Raw genomic sequence first — 25224 nt, forward strand, 5'->3', positions numbered from 1 at the left:
AATTAAATTTCAATTTTATTTGCGGGATTACATAATTTGTTTCACAAAATTATAATATTATTGGACAAAAAAAAGAACTATTCATTTTTTCTGTTAAATATTAACAAAATGAATTCTCAATAATGTATTGACAAACAAATTAATCTTCTTAAATATACAAAATCTACTTTAATCATTAATTTACATTAGCTAACGGCGGAGGGAATAGCAAATTCGATTCCAACTTTGAAAGAATTCAAAAGAAAAGCATTTCAATACTAAAAAATGCACTTAATGGTTCAGTAGATTCAAACCTGCACTCTTATTTTGAATGTACTGAGCGAAAATAAAAAAATAGCTTATAATAAATAACTTATGGCAACAGATGGGCTGTATGTGTATTATAAACAAATATTATGCATGGGAGGTACAAATAGTAAAAAAAAAAATAGTTAAACATTAAGAAAAAAGTGGTTCACTATTCATTAAGTTGCATTTCTTTAACAAATTTTAAACATTTATTTTACATTTAACAAATTAATTATATACAAAAATTCCAAAAACAATATAAATATGCAACAAAGTTAATTAAACTTGAAAAAATGCTTTTCATATATATTGCTTATGATAGATGAAATATTTTTCTTATGAAAGTTATTAAATACATACTTTTTAATTCATTTTTTAATTATTAATCTAACTTTCAAAGCAAAAATCACCTCCGCCATACAAAAAATTCCGACCAAACGCGCGCTCTAGTATTAATCTAAGTTAATTATTATATACATTTATTTATTCTATTACACGTATATAGTGTTTAGTCGGCATCATATTAAAAAAAAAATAAAACCACCATATGTAAATAATTGTATTATTCTTTTTATATAAATTAAGCAGAGAGAGCGTACTCTTAACTCTTCTTCTTCTTTTTATAGATTACAATTTCAGGGCCTTTTACTGTCATTAACTTGCAAATACATTTTTCTTGTTTTCGAGACGTTACATTTTGGATCGCGTTACCTAACGCTGCCTACTGCTGCTGCTACCGCCGAAAAGTATGATGCCAACATAAAAAAAATCTTACTTCGACCATTTTTAAGGCAATTATCTAAGTATTTATTATAAAAATGAAGGTACAAAATAATCTAATAAAAACTATTAAGCAGATGTCGCATAATGTGAATGTACTTATTATGATGTAATTATTATTATTATACTTCTTAAGCAGAAAACGAAGTTCTCTCTACCTGCTCCGCTACAATGGGGAATATAGCGTGAAGTTTTATTTATTTAAGAAACTTTTGGTTAAACGGGATTTGAACCCACATTATTCTGGCATAATCTAGCACTCTAGTAAATTAACATTTTTAATTTTCTATGAAAGATACATATTCTTTCATTATAATTTAAAAAACATTGAAAATATGATTGAAAGACAACAATTAGTTTAAAAATCTCTAGTGCTCTGAACAGTAAGAAGGCGCAGGTTATTATATAAATCATATTACAATCAAAACAAAAAAAATGTGTTCAGTAAATTAAAAATCCAAAACGTGTAAACAACAGTTATCCTTTGTTAAAAAAATGTATCAACATATTACTATATTCACAATATGACAACATTCTGACTACTTCTCTATACTATGGCTTATATCTTTTAACAGTAGTTTGGTTGTTAAAAAAACATCTAAAATAGTTTAAATGAATACTGTTTGTTGAAAATTGTTACTAAACAAACATTAAATCACTTCAATTTGAACCACTCTTCCTTATGTACCGTCTAACAAGCAATATCCTTTAAGAGTGAAAAAAGAGAGCAGTGTCTCAACACTATGTTTTTTGTATCTTTTTAAAAAAATAAGAATATGATAAATTTATACTCAATAAATCGTACATAACAGTTGTGCGTTCGATTTACATTCGAGGGAATGAGTTATGTTAATTTCCTCGGTGTGGTAACAAAATAAAACACGTACGTAATTTCTAGAAAATTGGGTGGCGGGTTGGGGACGGAGGCTTTTAACACTCAATTACTTAAGCCTTACTAACTAACATCTCAAGAGTACAATTATAACTTATTCCTAACAACCAAACTATTGCCATAAGACAATGTAAAAAAAATCTACAATTGAATTTGCAAAGTTAAATGATATAGTGCATATTTTTCTATACAGGTACAAATAAAATATCAGTCGGGATTGTATGGAAATTACCGAAAATTAATCCACTACCATCAAAACTAACATGGCTCATTCATAATCTTTTAAATTTCTTCCTAAATAACTTAATAGTAAGTTATTAATACTAAAAATATACATTATCGAGACAATTATATTTGAAGCATTTACATACCTATATATAAACAAAAAAAAACAAGATTTTATGAATCATACAACCTATTTTATTAAAAAAACTTTTTTATAAATAGAGTATTAATAAAACTAAATATATATATATAATATATATATAAAAGATAAAAAATTACTTAGTGACCATTCACTCCTGGTTTTCAGGTCAATGGTGGTGTTGAGTATTACTAAACTTAGCCATTTACATCATACATACATAATGTATTAACTGAAAAAAAAATACTTTCATTGCATTTATATTTTTTTAGCTTCACGCTGGACATAGCAGGGTAAGAAGTTGTTGAGTGGTGGAACTCAATTCAGCGCTTTGTCTCGTTACTAGAGCGAGGAAATGTTCGCTTGTGCGTCTGCGCCCAGACAGCCTCAACATACACGACATCCATCACTATATCGAAAATATGACATTGAATAATGAATAATGTCAAAATACTCTATTATATGAAAAGTATTACTAAATACATAGAAATCAATGAAATAATATTTATAATATTTACAAATTAAATTATTTATGCACCATTTCTTAAGAACATTTTACCAAAAGGGTTGCCAGTACACAAAAAGTATAAAAAAACTATTTTTTTCTTTATTGGGAGAAAACATTCTTCACTAAATGTTGATTAAACTTATTGACTTATTTTTTATGAGTTACTATTTTATTTTTAAATAACAAAAGAAAACAACCTCAAAGGACTGGAATAAATACATATTCTTCTTGTTTTCATCACAAAAATAGTTAAAATAAAAATAAAGTCTTAGACGCTTTTTATATATTTTCTAAGCGCTATGTTCCGAATTTCGAATTAAATAAAATACTTCAAAACTATTTTTTTATTTTCAATAATGCCATATATATATTATTTAAAAGAATCCCTACATTAGTACTGACAACCCAATACAAACTCCATGCCACTAATTAATTAAAGTAGCTTAATCAATATTAATATTAGAAATTTATTATTATAATTAAAAGTACCTAAAAACAACATCTGTAAATAAAATGTTTTAAAATGCGTAGTAGAATGTTTTACTCTTACATAAATGTCTGTAGATTGTAAATGCAATGGTAGTGGGTTCTATTCTTACTTGGCAAAAAGATTATTTCGAATTTCCTGTGGCGCAAAGAGCGGCATTATGTTACGCCACATATATTATAGAAGCTAATAACATTTCATATACAGATATTGTCAAGATACAAATTTTCATTATTATGCACCCCACCGCCTGCGGTAAGATCATCAGTCTATACATACAAAAGCTAAGATAGCAATTTTAAGTCACAATTATTAGAAACTTGCCATGTTTCGACAAGTTTCATTTGCAAGAATCAAACCTGCACTCAGCAAAAGCGTTCACTAAGACTGGTTTTTTTGTCAGTCATGAATAATTTTGTCTTTGTACGAGATTGTAGAGATAGTCCTTTTTAATTTTGTAGATGTTACATCCTCATTTTTATTATTTGGCAGTCCTTTGGCCATATTTGACATAGTATTGTGTCAATTATTAAGTCATTCATATTCAGTTTGTCATAATTTTTTTTACTTTTAAGGTTATTGCAATTATTCCATTATTAAAAAAACAACAATCTATTTAGTCTCTATGTCATGTATCTATAATAAATTGAGCAAAAAGTATTAAAAAGAAAATTATCTATAATATTTAAAAAAAATCTTTTATTTAAAAATTTCCAACTAAAATATTGTTATAAAATGTTGATTTATTATTATTTATATTATGCTTGGTTTTCTTTATTTGTATCTTGCAAAGGCACTCAAAATTTTTTTTTCTACCTTTCACAACATTATTAAACAATTTCAAGTCCTTTGTTATTGTTTTAAAAGAATGCTTATTATGATATTCCACACAAAAAGAAAAATATTTTGATAAGTATAAAAAAACTGAATCAAGTCTAAAAATTGAAAAAAATTTAATCAATCTTGCCTCAAACCTATGCCTCTTGGAATCTGGCCAAGCTCTTTAGCCACTTAAGCCAAACATTATTATGGAGCTACGATAATGGTATGGTTTGATTAGCTAGAAAGCCTAAATATGTTTTCGAAGGAGCCTCTTCACTAAGATTCCTGTTATGTAAAATTTTTGTTTCTTTTCTTAATGACTTAAGGCTTTTCACATTCCGTAATTTAATATATAAAATGCTTAAAATATGCATATTTTATCATTTACAACGAAATTTGTATTCTATTTTGAGGTTTTCTTTATGTGAGCATAAAAAAATAATAAAATGTATTTATTCAACTATTAAAAACCAGTAATTTGCATTTATATAATTATATTATAAATATACATAATATTATACTGTAAAATAATATGTCAAAACTTATTATTTGTTAGTATTACTCTTTTTTTTAATCCTCTTTATAATGGTATCATTGCCACATAATTCAAAGCCAATTTGGCCAATATAATCTCATGTTCAATATTTCATTTGTAATCTGTAACAAAATTTCATTTAACAGATCTAAATCTATGTATTAAGAGTAGACATTACATTACTTAATTTATACATTTGTGCTATATTCGTACAACAATTATAAGTCCATAAATTTTCAATATCGAAATACATTCAAAAAACAAGAAATTTACTTCCAAATAACAAGAAAATACCAAAGATATTGAAAATTTCCTAATCAAATGCACTCTTGTCCATAATGTCCCTGATCAACATGACTGTACTGTCTGTCTGTCACTAACACTAACTATTATAGTCTTTATCACATCTATCATCATGATCCCAATATTTCTGGTTTCGCGGAACTTCCGCAACATGCCTTCTTGGTGGAGTTTTCGAGTCTTCCCCGCTATTCCTCCTATTTGCCCTACCTGGATTTGATTGCCTGGACTCCCTCGAACTTCTTGAGGCCGATCTAACCTCACGCTCTTTCTCTTCCTCATTTAAACTATCTTTAGATCGAGTCCAACTTTTTTTATTCTTATTTGCATCTTCTTTGACTTCATTTTTATCTTTCCTCCAGTTCTCCACTGGTTTTCTTGTATTTGAGGTTTTTTGGACTTCATTGTTCACTCTTTCTGGCATATTTGGCCTTGGTTCTGTATACTGTGGAATGAATTCTGGAGCATTATAGTTGGGTGTTTGAAAACTTTGTATATATGCTCCATCACCTTGTTGCAAATAATTAACATAAGGTTCTTGATAATTATAATTTGGCGGCGGATAGTTTGGAGGCATGACTGTAGCATTGAAGACCTCACCTTCCTCTTTTTTCTCTTCCTGCCTCCACGAATTCAAATCGTATCTCTTATTTAGATTACTTTTTATAGTCCAAGTATCAAAGCTCTCTTGCGACAACTGCTCTTGTCTTAATAGTCCAGCTCCAGCCCCTAATATGGGTCTTAGCTTAGGTTTGGCATCCTCATCTTGATTTAAGTTAATTTGGGACAGATTCTGCCCCACATCTGCTTCTTCTTTTTTCTTCCACGAGCCATATGAAACCTCACTGAAATTATCATCTGATGTTAAATCTAAATGAGCTGCATAGAACTGCTGCAAAGTGTTCGGTAACGGCAGAAACTTATTCAAACATAGATCTGCAGATAGTAAAAGCCATATAATGCTGACGGGTGGCGGTGTTAAGAGGCGCAGTCTGATTGATATTGATAGGTCATCTAGTTCTTGAGCTAACACTGATAGCAGCTCCCGGCCATTTTGCATGAGCTGTAAAGAAAAAAAATATTTTAATATATTAATTACGTGTAGCATACGACGAATTTGTTATATTTTAATACAAAAAAATATCCAGAGACGTAATAAGTTCCGTTTTCATATGTATTCATTGAAATTTCTTTGTATTAAAAAAAAACACAAAACACTAAGTATTAAAAATGTCTTTTTTGTTGCGCTGTAGAAGTACAAGCATGCAACTGTTAAAATTTGACAGTTTTAGGTTCGAATCCCACTCAGACTCAGTCACAGTATCAAGAATTCAACAGAAAATGCGGAACAGTGTTTCAATAGAGAACAGTGTCTTAACACTAGGTTCCCAGGTTCCCTCTGCCTACTCTACCCTGCTATGTTCATTTCCTGATATACACTATGATATAAATAAATCAAAACACAAAGTATATATTAACGTTACTTGTTATAGGTTCGAATTATTTCATTATTAACGTTATCTCTCACCTGAGTAGCAAGACTTCTATGAGCTCTCAGATCATCACTTGCCAACAAAGCTCTCATGTATTGTAGTAGTGGGTTCGCTAAAATGTGCACTTTGTTGCCATTGCATAGGCGGGCCTCTGAAATTTTTAAAATATACACAATTAAATTAAGTTTGAAACCAATATTAAAACACTCTGTTTCCCACGTGCCGTCCAATATTCAAGTAGCGGAATTTAACGCCGTGCTTTGACTTTCTACAAATGGAAACATTTCATGGCCCATGTGCCACGTTACGAAAGCCTCAAGTATGTAATTATATCTAGCGGCACAAATGGGACTTCGCCAAATTATACAATATGTTTAGATAAATGTGTTATTCTAATGTATAACTCATTTTTTTATTGGAACGGAAGAGATGATACATAAAGTTGAAGTTCGATAATGTGTATCATATGAGAAGACATTCAGTTTCCTCATAATTATGTCGTGCCTTTTAACCAATCTATAGCAAACACTTACAAACTCGGAGACAACGCGGATATATTTAAAGTAGTTTATTAAATTTGTTATAAATATTAGGAGCAAATATGAGTACCTAACTCATAATATTGTTTACATAAGTATTATATTATTGTAAAGTTTCATCTGAATTCAGTAGTTCCATTCAGTAGTTAAAGTTTAACAAACATCCATACTAAAAATATTTTTACAAAAGATAGTTACCTGAAACGAATTTTAGAATTAGGTTGTACTGTTGAGTTTAAGGATGGAGACAAGTGAAACGATGTGTAGCTCAATACACACTGCTTTATTGACTGCCTCTTGGCATATATATACCTTCATAGTAGGCGCAGCCACTATTTAACTATTCATGTACCCTATACATAACATTTACCGAAGCCCACGTTGCGCAAAAGCGTTGCCTGGAATCGTGGGAATCGAACCCACAACTGTCGCGTTTACTGTCACCCGATTGTGCTACTGCGCCACGACGGCCTTTAAGTTCAGTTTGCACATTAATCTTTGTTAATAAAAATATCTATTAATATTAAGTTAGTATAATAAAGTATTAAATTAGGACGTAAAACATATATTTTTATTACCTGCAAAATAATCACCCATCAGGTTGGCTGCATTAATCAAATATATCGGATTTGATCGTTCTAACACATCCAATTCTGTAAACACATATATTTTTATTATTATTCTTTTTTTACCTGGTAAATTAATGCTAAAACACTCCGTTTTCTCACTCTTCGCCGAATTCTTGAACCATTGCGTGTTGAGTGGTGGAACTCAACGCCACGCTTTGCCTCGTTACCATGATAATATTAAACATTTCATTCCCTCGAGCGGAAATAAGACCCACAATCGTCAATTGGCTTCTCTTTATTTTTTTATTGAAGGATATTTTTTTTTCTTTCAATAAAAAATATATAGTGGATGCCATGGCAATAAGGCAGTCCAAGAGAATTAAACTTAAATTTAAAACTCCCAACACAAACTTTAAAAAGTAAATAAACATTTAAGAAAGAGCTGATCATCTTAAACGGCGGATAATGTGACTCTTGAATCATGGCCAAGAACATTCTCGATTAAGTGATTTTATATACAAAAAAACTAAATCAAAATCAGTTCATCCGTTCGCGAGCTAGGATGCCACATACAGATACACATATTCAGACCTATCGATGGTTAAAAATCAAAGAAGCAACTCACTAGTAAAAGTCCCCTGCATAACAACATTCAACAGCGCAGCTCTCAACAACTGTTGCCTCTGTTGCCGTGTGAAGGAGGCACCGACGGCGGCCATCTTGCGCGACGTAACTGAACTCTGCAACGCCGCCGCACGGAAACTGGCGAACGCCTGGCTGAGAGGTGCAAGTTCATATTTGAATATCATTGTTAAGAAATATAGACAGATTTACTGATGTGATTTTAAGAATAATTATTTTATTTACAAAATTATTTGAGAATATAGTAAAACATGTGGGAATGTTAATATTGTAAGATTAGGTTTTTATTGTATAAATGCTGCTTTAAGACTAGTGTTTAATGTTATATTAAAAAGCAGCGGAAAATAAAAGGAAGGTATGGGTGTGAGAGAGAAAGATCAGTAAAGCCATCCTAAAGATAGGTTTAATTTCATGTTTTTGTGCATTGTTCACTCAATAAGAACTTCAGCCATCACTCTGAGACAAGAAAAAGAAACTACTTACTTTAGTATATTATTTAATATTTTTTATTATATATTTTTATCCATTTTACTTTTTGGGTACCGAACCCTACAAAACTAAGTTACAGACAATGCAACAGTTACTTAACAGCAATTTAGTTGAACAAAATGTTGTATATTGATAAAACTTTTTTATTTATCAATCAATTGAAATAAAACAAACTCTTAAGGGAAGTTTACCAAAATACAAAAGTAAAAACTGCATTTTAATTGGTTAAGCTGTTTCTTAAATTAGCATCAAACCACTGACAGACAACATTGCTACGCCCCATGTACAGACAGCGATGAGTTAGTTTTATAAAGAAAAATAAATAAATAAAGGAATATATAAATAAAGTTTTAAAAAGTACTTACTGTAATCTTGTTTCATCGGGACACATATTTGTCACTGTGGTTTCAAAGTGTCTTAGTTTCCTATTAAACTGTATACCGTCTTCGCCTGGCGAGAATTGTTCCAACTGTAAGATCATTAAAATAAAAAATAAATAAACTTGTTAAATACCATTATGTTAACTGATTAATCAAAATGATACATTCATTTTGATTAATCAATTGAAATCAGAATCAAAAACAACGTATTTTTTTAGCTTTATACTATATTACGCACAGCAAGGCAGGCAGAGGAGGCCTAGTGTAATGACACTCCAATTTGATTAGATGACTAAAACCAACAATGATGCAAATTGATCATACACATGCAAAAGGTCTGTAAGGGAATGATCTTCTTTCTTCTCATTTTTGACAGGTTCTCCCTCATCATTCTCTAGTTTAAGCTTGTCGTGGCACATGTGCACAAGCGTGTGACTGTGAGCACAATGGTTGTGGATTCGATTCGCAATTAGAGGAATGAATAATTTAATATTTTCAATCCTCGCTCTGGCAACAAGGCGACACTAAGCCAACACTAGACACGCAATGCCTCAAGAATTAGATGGAAAGTGAAGAATGGAATGTCTTAATACTAGGTTCCCTTTGCCTACTCTGTTATGTTCAGAATACAATGTGAAGTTAAAAAATTAACTTACCAAAACCAACAACGGTGCAAATTGCTCATCTACATGCAGAAGCTCCGTGAGGCAATCATCTTCTTTCTTCTCATCTTTGACAGGTTCTTCATCATCATTCTCCAATCTTGTCTCTGGAATGATGTGTTTGACTATTTACGATGGATTAATTTATTCTATGTTTATATGATGATGGCAGTAAAGTCTATGAATGAGTTGTGGCCACCATGAAGTTATCATGACTGGACATCCAACAGACAGAGTACTAACACCTCTACTCTCGTCGTTCATCAATGGTTCTCGTAATAGCGACGAGGTTCGCAAGAGATAGTGTCTGTAAACTCTTACTATTATATAGTAATGTGTGTGAATGAGTGACTGTATTGAATGAGGGAAAGAACAATGCGCAGAAGTTTAGAAAGCCTAACTTCAGGGTGGATGTCTTGTCCATCGTGCTGTACAGTACAATAAAGCTGAATTATAAGAAATAATCAAATGATTTCTGAAAACCACCTTTTATTAACATTATTTTGTTTATATTTCTTCACTAACCTGTAGCCCTGGGGCTAAGCTCCGCCAGTGTTCTAGCAGCGTTGATCTCCTCATAATCGTCGCCTGGACGCGTCTCTCGAGCCGGTGGTGGTAGGTGATGACGCCCTGTGTACCCGCGACCGCGTCCGGAGGACATTTTGTACTGAAATTATTTTAATAAAAACTGTTATCTCAATAATATTAAAAAAAATATATATCACTTATACATATCTTTATATCAAGAACAAGTCACCGAAACGAGGCTTTGCTTTAAGTTATTTGTATAGTGGAGCCAAATTAAGTAGCCTCTGTGTTATTTTGATATATAATCTTTATAATTGTAAAGTTTCATCCATTCAGTAGTTTTTTGCGTGAAATTGGGACAAATATCCATCCCCAAATTGTTGAGACATTGTGGATTGAGTGTAAACATATCATGTAGTCTAATTACCAAGACAAGAAAATAAAACTAATTCCTTCCCCAGATTAAGAATTGCACCCCCCAACTACTGTGCTTTCAGACAGACGCTGTGCTGCTGCCTGTGTGGCAGCCCCATGTGAATAATTTTCATTATCCTGCTCTGGCAAGACAAAACACAGCATTAAATTCAGCTACTCTGCAATCTTGAATGTAGACATGAAGTGAAATATAAAATGCTGCACTTGTCTTACTCTGTGTATTCTGATAAGGGGAAGAACAAGAAAGTTAAGAGACAGGATAACTCTTTTATCTCATTAAACAGAGGAAAAGTTATTTATTTACTTTAATGTTTAAGTGTCTTAATGTACTAGTAATAGTACCACTATCAACAAATATTTCTAACATAAAACTGTAAATTATTGAACCTTGTTTGAATATTTTTAATGTCTTTTTTAGAGACACATAATGCAATAGAGTTGATTGTAAATGCTACAATTGTTAATTTGATTCCCACTTAGGGAAATCAGTTATCTCATTTGCTTACACTGAGAATAAAACAAAATGTTGTATTGAGTTGCGTCACTCATCAAGTAACATCTTGAAAATAAAACAGAAAGTGGGAAAGCTAAAACTCCATTAACATTAAGTTCCCAGTGCCTGCTATTTGTGGTATACAGTATGGAGCTAAAACATAAAGTGATATAGTGATTTCTTAGAAATCACTAAATCACTATACATTTGTAACAATTTAATGTTGTTGATAACTTATAACAATCAGATTACAAATGAAAAAACAAAGACTTAATGTTAATGTTAATTAATTGTTTGCTGTTGGACAGAAATAATAGATTAAATTGAAAGGGACAACAACAGAAGTAAGATAGATTGATTTGATTAATATAAAAAATTAAGTTTTACAACATAATCACTTAAAAACATATATATTTATTATGTTACACTTAAATTATTCCACATTTCTCTATTGTGTCAATAACTCTCACTATTGTGTTAATAACTAAATTTATAATATTTGAGATTTGTCAATGTTTTTAATGTTTGGTACAATGTGTTAATACAGTATTGTCTTTGTGATTTAGTTTGTTTAAAATTGATGCTACAAAGTTATCCCAACAGATACTTCAAAAAACGTATGCAATCTGTAAATAACCATAATCTGTAAATTTGAACTGTAGATTATAATTTTTTTGTAAGTATAACTGTCCTGCTATAATCTTACAATCAAAAATATTTGTTTAAGATAACAGCAGCTGACATTTCTTAGTTATTTTCACAATATTTTTTAAGATCATGTGTAACTTCGAAAACACGATTGTCGACTGTTTATACAGTAATTTAAGTCCAATTATCATATTTACGCGTTGTGGATAAATAAATATTTACTTACTTGATTTTATAAAATAACCCTGAATGATATACCATAAAACTGACACTATATGTCAACGCTTTTTTATCAATGAAAAACAAAGTTATTTACGACGAACGACGCATTTAAAAATGACACAGGCATAAATGAAAATTTTAAGGAAATTCACTTCATGTTTAATTTATATTGTCTTCAGTATATTCTTACACGTTTGCGACATTCAAAATTAATTCACACAGTCCACCGGTGGTTTGATGACGAATTTTGAAAAATAAGGTTTCTTTATTGATTACCACGCCATTATAAATTGAAACTTATATATAAAATAATATACTTATCCTGTAATAAATTAATTAAATTGGAGTTTACTCACCAGTAATTTATATTTAAAAACAGTTTTTGTTAGTTATTTATTTCCTGGTTGTTTCACGTAGCGTAGCGGTTGTCATGCATTTCATTTCCATATTGGCGACGCTAGTGATTGGAAACTGTTGCCACAGATAGCTTATTTTGCAATGAATTTTTTTTAAATAGTTAATTATTATTTTTTAAAAAGAGTCGATAATATATTTTATATAATTTCATAAATGAATCAAATATTGTTAATTATTATGATAAAAAGAAAATAAATATCAATACATCTTCAACAGCATTATTAAATCAATTTTGTACAAGATTTGCTCCAATCTAAAAAAAATTACGTACCAATATTTTTAATCACATAATGTTAATTTTGGATTATTCGTATTAATAACAATAAAACTTATAATTAAATTTGATGAGTAACAATGTCTCTAAATCATAAAAGCAATTAAAGTGAAAAATTATAATTAATAATTATTTAATATACTTAATTAATTATATCATATATAAAAGTGTAATATATTTATTTATTAATTAAAATAAAATGCAAAATATTTATAAAGAATATTTCGATCGACGCAACAGAAATTGACATTTACGTTTTTTATACGACAAAGTGTGGAGGGGAGCGTGTTTCGGTCGCACAGTGGGAGTATCAATTTCGCAGATTTTTCAAATATAATGTAATTTGTGAAACGTATTTATCTTATAGTTTACTTCATGTAACTATTCCTAATAGTATTTTATTAATTAATAAACAATTTTAATTGGATATATCGGGTTAAAGTCTATCGCATCTTAAATTATCGACACTGCGCTTCTGATAATTGTTTTTATTATTGATATTTTCTATTTTGGATTCACAAACGAAAATGGTTGCCTAAATTTTCCACAATAATTTTAAAAACAGCACTTAAACGTAATATTAACGTTATTAAGTGAATAACCATTTATATAGTGAGATTTTTAATTAATAAATTTTGTATACAACACATTGTATTAATATCTAATAAAAGATAGCAAGATGTCTGACGGTCATATAGAAGTAAACCAGCAGAGGAAAGAGAGTGTAGCAGCGGCTAATGTACCCAGTGATAGTCCAGTGACAGACCCTGGCCAGGTCCGTGGTGGAAATCCTGATGGTTCAGCAGGAAAATTCGAAGGGCAACGAGGAAAATCTGGTGCACTGAAAAAGTCTGCTCGATACAGAAGTAGATCCCTTTCAGCATCCTCGGCTGATTCGTACAGCTCTACATCATATACTGGTAAGTGTTAATGCTGTTTTTATATATATATTTACTGTTTTTTTGTTTACAGGTTACAAGAAGTTAATTATTGCTTAAATAAAAAAATATAATATATATGTGTGTAGCTTTATCTAGTTACCAATATAATATAACAACAACATAATAACAACATATTAACCAATTCAATATAACCCATTTGACTATGCAAGCAAAGCTGTTGGTAAAAGCTAGTCATTATTAAAATTAAATATTCATTGTGACAGTTTTTTTAAATAAACTGAAGTAACACAAGTCCTATAACAATTTAAAAAATATACTCAACTAAAAAAAATCATGCTATTCTTGTAACATGAGTACTTAACAGCATTTATCAATAATATTAATAATGATAATTAATGATAAAACATGAGAGGCTGTTGTGGCAGAGCTGTGTAGTGTCTGGCTGTAAGTGCAATAGTGGGTTCAATTCTCTGTTGAATTATTATTATTTCCTTGCTGTAGTGATAGACTAAGTGTACTGTTTAGTACCTCTACTGAACATGCAATGATAGTGTCAAGACACTATCACACTAGTGATGTTACATTCCTGCAAAATTGAGGAACTTGTTCCAATTATAAAACGGCTGGGGACAAAAACAAGTATTTATAGGTTCCTAGTTCCATCTTCTACAAATGTATTTTTTCTTAATACCTACATGTATGTTGCTTATCTTTTTTAAGTGTGGTGCAATAATTCTACATAAATTACAAAACTAACCAGAATTATCTTGAACTTGGAATGACTCATTTCTGTTCAGGAATAGTTAAATTTATGTAGGGAGAACTGTTCCGGAACAATCATCTGGAGAAGACACTCTGTTCCCCCTTTGAATTCTGGAGGCATTGCATGCTGAGTAGCACAATTCAAAGCCGCGCTTTGCCTTGTTACAAGAGCGAGAAAAATATTAAATATTTCATTCATCCGAGTGGCAATAGAACCCACAATCGTCACCTGTGCAGTCATATCCTTGTGCCCCTACACCACGGCAATCTCAACAGATATTTGCCCTATTTACAAAATATCTTAATAAAGTAATAAAGATTCCCTAATGTCATTCTCTTCTCCGAAGCATATTTGTCTTGAATGTATTAGCATTTATTTTAATAAAATTGTTATTATGATAAACAGTATTCATATTGTCTATTATGGCTGAAATGTTTTTGTTAAAGAAATAAAAGCAAATTATCTATGGTTATTAGATTTCCTTTTGTTTTTGTAGTGTAGCTAATTTATTATTTTTCCAATACTAATGATGTGTATTTGTTTTATGTTTGTAAATGTGTACGTATATATATATTTATATGTTTGTTGAGGCGTGTAGAACTTTAAACGATTGCAAACATCAACAAGGTGGAAAAAGCCACTGCATTTTCTGTTGTAAATTTAAATTATATTTTTTATCTAGTACCTACTAATCGTCGCCGGCAACTTTCTGTGCATTCACTTACAGATGTCAATTGAAATTGGAAAATTTTTTCCCATTCCCTCATTGGAAGTTCGAGCACTTTTTTCTTAGTAGGTTTCTAAAAAATGAATAATATTAAATACTAGCGGCCCGCTCGCGGTTTCACCCGCGTGAACTATGTTATTATTCATTTCTGTCTCCATGACTATGTCCTAGTGACGTCTATGCAAAATTTGAGACTCCTAGCATTTGTAGTAACAAAGTTTCATAAAAACTTTCAACCCCAAAAACAACCCCTTAGAAGTCGAATATTGCAAATTCCCGTTTTAGCGAGCACCTACGTCCTATAAGTAACTCCTATGCAAAATTTGAGATTCCTAGCACATGTATTTTCTGAGATTTCGCGATGAGTGAGTGACCTTTCGATTTTATATATATAGATACTCAATCAGTCCGGTTAGTGTTTCATATATTATAAATACTTTTAAAGTTTCACGCTGTATCCCGCATCAAAAGTGACATTCAGAGGGAAAATACTAATAGGAAAACCGGTCAACCGGACGTTGCGTGTTTGAATTCGGATCTCAATCCCGCCCCGGTTTGCCTTGTAACCACGGGCGAGAAAATGAAAATATTAAATAACTCATTCCTGCAAATGAGTATCGAACCCACACACCTTACAGTCACACGACGGCTTCGTATTTATTTAGATTTATTAAATCAAACCATTGCTTCACATTATATATGTCTGTTATATGCTTGTTATGTGGCGGAACTCAACGACCCGCCTTGCCTTGTTAGCAGAGCGAGGAAATATTAATTTTAAATATTTAATTGCTTCGTGTGGGAATCGAACTCAGAACCTGCCGCGTTTATACTCGCACGCTTATTTTGATATTTATATTTAAAACTTATTTTTTTTAAAAATGTGTACAGTAGGTACATCATCATTTAAATAATTGTTTGTTTCTTAATAATATGTCAAAAGTTTTTGATATGGGATCAACTTGTTACAAAGTTATCAGTTCTTTTCGCTGACGTTTGTTTTGGTTAACACACGTGTTCGTGAAAATATCTTTTTTTAGTACTGAAAATGTTTATTTTACATAGTGGAAACAATATATAATAGTGTAAATAGGTCCATACTAATAAGGTGATTGGTAATAGTAAGTAGTTGTGTTGTCTTATAGATTAGATTAGTTTTAGTTAGGTTATTTTTATTCTAAGATGGATCCTGATCCTCCACCTGACCCCCCTGATCCTGGGGGGAGTAATGTAAATTCTACAGTTAATAGAAAAAGACAAGTTGAGGAAACATCCTCAAACCAAGATGTTATTAAAAAAACGATCATAGACCCAGCCACTGCCACTCCTTCCATCCAGAATGTATGGACCCACCCTGCCTTATCCGATGCCCCAAAATCCTATATTAGTACTGATAAAGGTCCCTTTATTGTGTATGTGTCAAGGGAATCTCCTGATCCATCTGCAGGGACCTCTATAAGAGCCATTAAATTTGGTCAATTTCTCCATACTAATAAAATCACTGATATAGTTAATGATGGAGTTAAAAATGTGGGTCGCAATAAAATCAGTGTCCAATTTACATCTGCTGATGCAGCAAATAGATTTTTGAATAACCCTGTTCTTAGTCTATGTAAATATGTTTGTGTAATCCCGACATTTAATATTACAAGGATGGGAATTGTAAAAGGAATTCCCGTTGAATGGTCTTTGGAAGAGTTTGTTGGCTCACTGATATTCCCTAGTGCATGCGGAGAAGTTATAAAAGCAAGACGAATGAACCGCAAGAATGTAAGTGAGGGTGTAGTTACATGGGTTCCAACTCAAACTGTTGTAATTACTATACGTGGCCAACAATTGCCTGAAAGAGTGTTCTCCTATAAATCTGTCCTTAATATTGAACTTTATAAATATCCTACAATCCAGTGCCTTAATTGCTGTCGTTTTGGTCATGTTAAGTCACAGTGTAGATCAAAGCCAAGGTGCTATAGGTGTTCCCAGTTTCATACTGGTGATGCATGTGACATCCGGCAGGAAAATTCAACCTGCATCCATTGCACAGCTAAACATTTTGCAACTGATAAAGGGTGCCCTGAGTTTGTAAGACAACAGAACATTAAGACGATTATGTCGCAAGAGTGTATTTCCTATATGGAAGCATCCTCTCGGTTCCCATCTGTCCAACGTTCCTATGCAGATGTTGCTAAAGAAATGTTCTCACCTCCTGTTTTCACAAACTCCCAATCCCAACAAAGCAGACCTGCTACTTCCTCTAAATCCTATTGTAAAACAGTTTTCCAAGCTCCCCGTCCCCACGCTCCTATGGCAAAGGGATACAATAGACAAGCTCACCAGTCCATTATTAGCAATTGTTCCCCGTCCCTTCCTAATGGTTGTGCACTAAATCAAGGTTCTGACAGTCCAGCAGAATCTACAAAGGATCTGTTAATTGCTTTGACTGACACTCTTGTGAGCATAATCTCAACTGCTGATGAACTTCCTTTACCGTCCTACGTTGCCCAAAACCTACTCAAAATCTTTAAAATCCTTAACAATGGCTCCACTATTCTTCCTGCAGTGGAATAGTAAAAGTATTCGTGCTAAAAAGCATGAACTACTTTCTATTATTTCTCTGCATAATCCTGTCATTATTGCCCTCTCAGAAACATGGCTGGTGCCTGACTCCCGATTCAGGGTGCCAGGTTTCGCCTGTTTAAGGGAGGACAGAAATGACGGGTATGGAGGTAGTGCTATCCTCATCCAGCACTCTTCTCCATATTCCCGTATTCCTCTCCCTTCTCATAGTCAACAGTTGAATGCTGTTGCTGTGAGGACCCTTGGTATTTCCTTCCTTTCTGTTTACATCCCTCATCCTTCCCCTTCCATCTTTCTAGAGCTTAAGTCTATTATCTCTTCGCTTCCCAGCCCTGTGGTGGTCCTGGGTGATTTTAACACCCATCACACTTTGTGGGGGTGTTACTACTGTGATGGATTCTCTCCTTCGTTGGTGGAAATGATTGATGATGTGGACCTCTGCATTCTCAATGATGGGTCACCGACTCGTAGGGTTAATCCAAATCAGAACCCTAGGTCTGCTATTGACCTTTCCTTATCTTCTCCTTCTCTTGCTTCCCAACTATCATGGTCTGTACTTCCATCTACCCATGGTAGTGATCATTTCCCGATTTTGCTGTCCTTAAATAATAGACTTCCTCCCACTCCTACTCCTTCCCTTCCCCATAAATTTAATTTAAAAAAGGCCAACTGGAACGAGTACGCCGACTCTGTGGATTGCATGTTGTGCAATCTTTCTGAGTCTGGTAATTATGAGAGTATCTCTGTTTACTATGAAGGGTTTGTCTCTGCTATTATGTCTGCTGCTGACCTACATATCCCCAAATACCGCTCCATTCAGAATTGGATGCATTTCAATCCCTGGTGGGATCAGGAATGCTCTGATTCTGTCCTTTGGCGAACATCTGCCGAGGAGTCATACGCAGCCTGTATGACTATGGAAAATTTTATCGACTACAGACGCAAGGATGCGAAGTTTAGAAATTGCATTTGGAAAAAGAAAAAACGTGGTTGGATAAGTTTTTGTGAATCCCTTAGTCCTCGTTCCTCGTCTTCCCTTGTTTGGACAAATGTTAAGAGATTTCGCCGATCTCTTAACAATGTCAGCAGTCCCAATTCCAATAATCCTTCTGTTTGGCTCAACGATTTTGCAAACAAATTGGCTCCCCCTTTTGTCCCATCCCAAGATTTATTTATATTCACGCCGGTTGAATCTTCGGAGGAAATGGATCTTCCTTTTTCCTTTGAAGAACTTAAAAACGTCTTAACGGATTTAAAGGATACCAGTCCAGGTGAGGATGGTATTTATTACTCCTTTATTACAAAATTAAATGATAACTCTAAACACCATTTTCTAAACATGATAAATAAAATATTTCAATCAGGCAATATACCCAACTCATGGAAGTCCCAAATTGTTATCCCTATCCTCAAACCTGGAAAATGTCCTTCAGATTTTAATTCCTATAGACCCATTGCCCTGGCATCTACTATATCTAAGATTGTTGAACGGCTTTTGAAAAATCGACTGGAATGGATAGTGGAAAGTAGGAATATCTTAGCGCCCTCTCAGTTTGGCTTTAGAAAGGGGCTAAGTACTATTGATAGTCTCAGTATTCTTACTACAGATATTCGACGAGCCTTTGCCAAAGGAGAGTATTTGGTTGGTGTCTTTTTAGATGTCGCATCTGCATATGATAATGTTCTTCTTCCGGTGCTCAGGCAGAAATTGCGTCAGCTGAGTATCCCGCCGAGGATGTCCCATTACATATGTAATCTGCTGACCGGGAGATCGGTATCTGTAAGACATCCGCTTCTTACTATACCTTCCAGACTTGTCTGGAAAGGTCTTCCTCAAGGTTCAGCTCTTAGTCCGCTGTTGTATAACATATACACACATGACCTTGAATTATCTGTTAATAATTTCTGTAACATCCTTCAGTATGCTGATGACATCGTCCTCTATTACAGCTCAAATTCTGTGGAGGACATAACTTTTCGTTTAAATACTGCCTTGCACTATCTTAACCAGTGGCTCTCTGAGCATGGCCTGGCATTGTCGGTAGATAAATGTCAAGCGGTCGTGTTTACAAAAAAGAGAGTAATTCCAAATTTTAAAATTGAGTGTGATAATATTCCCATTCATCTAACAGAAAACGTCAAATTTTTAGGCATAATACTTGATAAACGATTGAACGGAGTTGCTCATTCTGAATATCTCAGCAGGAAATGTGAAAAAGGCATTAATGCTTTGAGAGCTGTGTCTGGTGTGTGGTGGGGCGCACACCCTTATACTCAAAAACTGCTGTACAATGCTATAATTCGCAGTCATATTGACTATGGATTATTTGTGTTAGACCCCTTTAATAAATTACCTAATGAAAAATTAAACCGAATACAATATAAATGTCTTCGGATTATCCTAGGTGCGATGAAGTCTACTCCTACCAATGCATTGCAGGTGGAGTGTGTAGATCCTCCACTTCCTATCCGCCGACAATTCCTTTCCGATCGATTTGTGAGTAAAATGTTGCAGCTGTCTTCCCATCCTCTACGGTCTAAGCTATCTAAGCTAGCTGATCTCATCCCACAAGGCAAACCTTTACCATACCTGCTTGATAGCTTCCTTAGACTTACCTCTCTCCCTAATCCTTTGACTTGTTTTCCTTCTAATCCACTATTCCTTACACCGTATAACGCCCTAGTTCATTCTCCTTGTATCGTCACAAATCTTGGCCTAACCAAGGGAGATCCTGGCACCAACACAAAATTTCAATCCATAGTAAATGAAAATTTTTCAAATCACATCCTCATCTTTACAGATGCATCAAAGCTTTCAAAAGAAAGCTGTGTTGGTGCAGCTTGCTGGATACCAAAATTCAAAATTATATTACAATTTAAATGCCCTCCCGAATCATCTGTGTTCACAGGCGAGGCTGTTGCTTTGTTAGAAGCAGTCCTGTTTACACATTCCCATAATTTTAAACAGACGGTTATTTTTACTGACTCACTAAGCTGCTTAATGGCCTTAAAGGGAAGCCCATTTTATAGTAGATTGAGATCTTCAATTGTTTTAAGGATTCGTAAAGAATTGTACTCTTGTCATTTAAAGGGTTTGGATGTTACTTTGGTGTGGATTCCAGGACATTCTGGAATCAGTGGGAATGAATCTGCAGACTCCTGCGCTAAATCAGCTATTCAGTGTGGCACATTAGACCATTTCTCCAATTCCGCCCAAGATCTGATGTCCCTTGCGGAGATTCATCTGCATAAGTCCTGGAATAATTCCTGGAGTGAGTCAAAATCCCATAAAGGTAAGTATTACGCCCTTATTCAACCTGATATTCCTAGGCGACCTTGGTTTTATTCTCAAAGGTTTATTGAACGGAGGATTATTACAACAATCTGTCGCTTACGTCTTGGGCATGCTTCTACTCCTGTACATCTAGCTAAGATCAGGGTCAGGGACCACTCTCTGTGTGAATGTGGCCTGGACGACGGCTCCCCTTCCCACATCCTTTTCTCTTGTCCTAAGTTAACTCGTCCCTTATATGATGTCCTCCCTCATAAAGTCCCTCGTCCTTTAAATGTTCAGTGTTTGTTAATGTTTGTGTTTAGTCCTTTATGTAAATTTTTATGTAAATATATTAAACTTAACAAAATAAAACTTTAAATTAACCCCCATGTAAAATATTATTTATTACTAATCTAATGTGTTGTGTATATATTGTAAATTTGTGTTTGTTTTGTTTTAGGTGAAGGCTGTACTAACACAGGATCTCTTTTGGTTACATGTATTCTATAATTGTGTATATTTATCTTTTTTATTACCGGTCAATTTCCTTCGTGTGTTTTCCATACAACGTGACATTGGCGAAATGAATTGTGCTCAACTGGCACGCTCGAAACGCCATATTTCGAGAAATCAATCAATCAAAGTTATCAGTTCTTGCTTGACTTGAAGTGCTGTCACACCCTACGTAAGTGTTCTATTGGGTAACTAAACCTGATATCATGAGTATATACGTTTATTTTTATGAGAATAAAAATACAGCTTCACAGTGTATCCTGCATATTTCAGGGTAGACAGGGGGAGATTAGTGTTAAGACACTGCGTTTCCCAATTATCGCCCAATTTCCGAGATATCTTGTTAAGTGGCGGAACTGAACGCCGCGCTTTGTCTTGTTATAAAATCGAGGAACTGAAAATTTTAATTATTTTCCACGAGTAGGAATCGAACCAATAACCGTCGTACGCGCTGTGTGACTGCGCCACGGCGGCTTCGGTGTATTTAGGTGTATAATTTGTATTAAGAAAGAAAACAAACAGTTGAAATGCGAATCTCCTATTTTTGGTATAGTTTAAAAAGCATTAAATAGAACATTTTCCCAGAGTTATTAAAAGTAATTCTAGAATGCTATAATAAGTTGGTCTAAACAAAGGGTTTTGTGCTAAACTAGACCGACGCTAGTACTTTTGTAGTTTGCTTTGTTCTATAATAGTAATAATATAGTCGAGTATTTTTTCTAAGGTAGATTTTATTGTTAACAAAATATAAGATATTTTTACATAGTGATATCTGAAAAGTCTCTGTTCTTTACTTTCTCTTTTTTTCAAGATTATACCTACTTCTGAATCGACTATTCCTTGAGGTGGAATATACCTTATCTAAATCGACTCGACGTAATTCGACTCAATGTAAAATAATATTTTTCATAGCTTCACGCAATTTTCCCCATAGCGGGGAATCCAGAGAGTAGCTCTCTGGTTAGAGAGCTAGTGTTAGAACACTTCTTTCTCAATTAATTTTTCACTTCAATTCGAGACTGCGAAAAGCGAGCAAATGAAGACTAATTAATTCCCCCAAGTCGGTTCCGAACTGACAACTATCCTCTAGGCTCAGCCTTCAAATGCTCTCCAATATTGCAATGTTATTATAAACTTTATATCGAACTCACGACCTCAGTTGGCACCGCGCCAGCCAGCCGCCTCTCAATTAAAGTAATTAATTAAAGAACTTAGCTAAGAGACTGATACAGCGAAATAATGACGAGACACTGTTAAAGTAGCAAGGTCGAGGTTTCGTAGATTATAAATGGATAAGTTATTAAAATTCAAGGTTATTATAATGTACCTATATCTTAGAAATTTTAAGACTTTCTTCTTCTTAATTATATTTGTACCTCTTTTATTTGGACTCATCTCTGAATTTACGCAACTCGTAAAATAATTTTAAATGTGTAAAAACTTAGATATCTTATTAGGCAGATAGTTATTAAAAAAGTAGTGTTTAGATATTCTGTTCACATTTTTCGATTTATTAAGATAGATTTACCTAATACTATTAGGGAAACGAGAATGTTAAACAGAAAACGCAGTTTCACGCTATTGCACGCATAGCAGGATAGGCATAGAGAACTACTGTCAGAACAATTCTTTGCTAGAATTCAAGACATCGCGTGTTGAGTGGTGCAAATCAACTCCATGTTTTTGTCTTGCCAAAACGGGAACTTGAAAATAATTCAATATTTAATTTCGTCGAATTGGAATCGAACCCAAAACTTGTCGTGTTTACAGTCACTGCAGGGACAGAAGTGACTGTAAATGCGACAGAGTTGTATAGGGGCAGGGGCCCCTCGCCTGGCTTTTGATGTCATCTTTGTAATTATGCATAATATTAATTAGCACTAGGAAATTTGTGCCGGTCACTTTTTTACAACCGTTTGTTCTCTATAAGCGACTTCGCCCTATAAAGTAATTGTTTAATTGTAATTGTCATAGCCAAACATAAAATCGTAGGTTATGTGTTCTGATATAAGGTATATACTGTAGAGTTTCATTTAAATCTGTCCAGTAGTTTTCTCCTCTAAAAAGCTCCATCCATCGCACATAATTTCACATTTATAATATTAGTAAAAAATTGTAAGATATTTAATACATATCTACTAGTACTAATAATAATATGAGAAAACTATGAGAAATTTTCAATATATCATGGAAATTCCTGTAATAGAAACGTATCGATGAATAATACACCATAGAAAACACAACTCGGTTGTCTCAGTAGACAGGAACATATAAAGATTGAAGACTGTAACGAATTTCATTTACATATAAACGTGTCGAAAGCTACTAAATGATGGAAGACGTGCCCCTGAAATTATGTATGGCTTGCTGAAAATAGAATGATTGATATGCCTGCTAGTGGAATGGTTAGGCTTTAATATTAGGCAAAGATCGTAGGTTTGATGCCCATTCGACATATTTCTTGTGTATGTGTGTATTATATGTTTATTTATCTATAGGTACTCTTATTATTAGAAAGTTGAGGAAATTGTTTGGTTGAATGCGCTAATCTCAGGAACTAATGGTGCTATTTGAAATGGTTTTTTTTTTGGTTTTAGACAATCCTATTATCGAGAAAGGCTCTAGGCTATATAATATTACGTTAATCGTTTTGACGTGAGCCCACTGTACCTACGGTCAGAGAATCAAACCTACAGCCATCGCATCTACACTATAACTTCTCCACTGCACCACGAATCTCTCCATCAGTGGCGAACTTAGCACCCAGAGTGGGGAAATGAAAATTAATTCATTCCCACGAGTAGGGGAACCTAAAACCATCGCGTTTATAATCAGCCTTTGACCTACTGCGCCACGGTGACCTCTTATGTTAAAATAATTGATAATTAAAAATAACCGAAACAAAACGCTCTGAAAAACAAACAAACAACTAGAAGGAACCGTTTGGGAGTTAAGATGCCACATACAAATATACAGATACATATATACGTAAAACTTAACTTTACTTAACACCCCCTCAGTTTTCGTCGGAGGTTAACAAATACCGACCGACTTCTAATATAATTGTAAACTATAATTTTAACAAGCTTGTTAATACAATATCAGTAATTACTATTCATGTTTGAAGCCAACGGTTATTAAAGTAATGAAGTTTGGATATTCGTTCCCGCTACTGAAGTTTGCCAAGCGAATAATAAATGTTTATTATTTTGTATAAATTTGCGATACTGGTCATACTGCTAATAACAAAAATTGTAATGTTTTTTTTCATATTATTTTTTATTTCCGACTGGAAAGTGGAGAAGTGGTAAGCGGAGTGTAGTAACACTAGAGTGATGTAGTACAAATAAAGGAAAAAATCCAATAAGTGAAATTTATAAATATAATTCATAGAAAAAAAATTCCTTACAAACTCATTATTGTAGTTCATTTCATACAAAATAAATGCATACGTCCGCAAATTTAAGTTTGTCAACTTTTATGTACTTCCCGTTGGCATACAATCCTGAAATTGGTATGGAACCCTCAGTATGCGAGCCCGACTCGCATTAGACCGGTTTTATTATTTTTCATTTCCAGGCAGACAAAAAGCGCTATTCAACACGATCGATAGAAAGTTGATCGGAAAGTAAAGACGGAGTGTGTTAGCACTAGGTTCCCGCTGCGTACCCTGCTATGCGGAAAACTGGTGAAACTGTTACTTT

At 33.3% G+C, this 25224-nt stretch overlaps 2 protein-coding genes across 4 annotated transcripts in view; one reads left to right on the forward strand and one right to left on the reverse strand.

Annotated features, from left to right (window-relative positions):
- LOC146537379 (uncharacterized) lies at positions 1 to 12545 on the reverse strand. 3 transcript variants are annotated; one of them, XM_085187584.1, is made up of 8 exons: positions 12433 to 12545; positions 10276 to 10417; positions 9745 to 9857; positions 9074 to 9177; positions 8203 to 8354; positions 7587 to 7661; positions 6505 to 6620; positions 1 to 6039 (listed from the first exon to the last, which is right to left on the reverse strand). In XM_085187584.1, exons 2-8 carry the CDS (start codon positions 10409 to 10411, stop codon positions 5059 to 5061), a joined length of 1677 nt encoding a protein of 558 aa, XP_085043710.1. In that variant the 5' UTR covers positions 10412 to 10417; positions 12433 to 12545; the 3' UTR covers positions 1 to 5058. The 3 variants fall into 3 exon arrangements, with proteins under 3 accessions (XP_085043710.1, XP_085043708.1, XP_085043709.1); XM_085187582.1 differs by having other exon boundaries at positions 9745 to 9875; XM_085187583.1 differs by lacking the exon at positions 12433 to 12545 and adding an exon at positions 12081 to 12197 and having other exon boundaries at positions 9745 to 9875.
- A 543-nt stretch (positions 12546 to 13088) lies between these two features.
- The window catches only part of AhcyL1 (Adenosylhomocysteinase like 1), a 33526-nt gene continuing 21390 nt past the window's right edge, over positions 13089 to 25224 (forward strand). Inside the window, exons 1-2 of the mRNA XM_085187697.1 lie at positions 13089 to 13105; positions 13439 to 13687. Of these exons, the coding sequence (XP_085043823.1) occupies positions 13447 to 13687 (241 nt within the window). The 5' untranslated portion in view covers positions 13089 to 13105; positions 13439 to 13446. The remainder of the gene's footprint in view (positions 13106 to 13438; positions 13688 to 25224) is intronic.

Source organism: Heliconius melpomene, chromosome 7, assembly GCF_056956725.1.
Source record: "Heliconius melpomene rosina isolate 202511_hmr_F chromosome 7, ASM5695672v1, whole genome shotgun sequence".
Lineage (NCBI taxonomy): Eukaryota > Metazoa > Arthropoda > Insecta > Lepidoptera > Nymphalidae > Heliconius > Heliconius melpomene.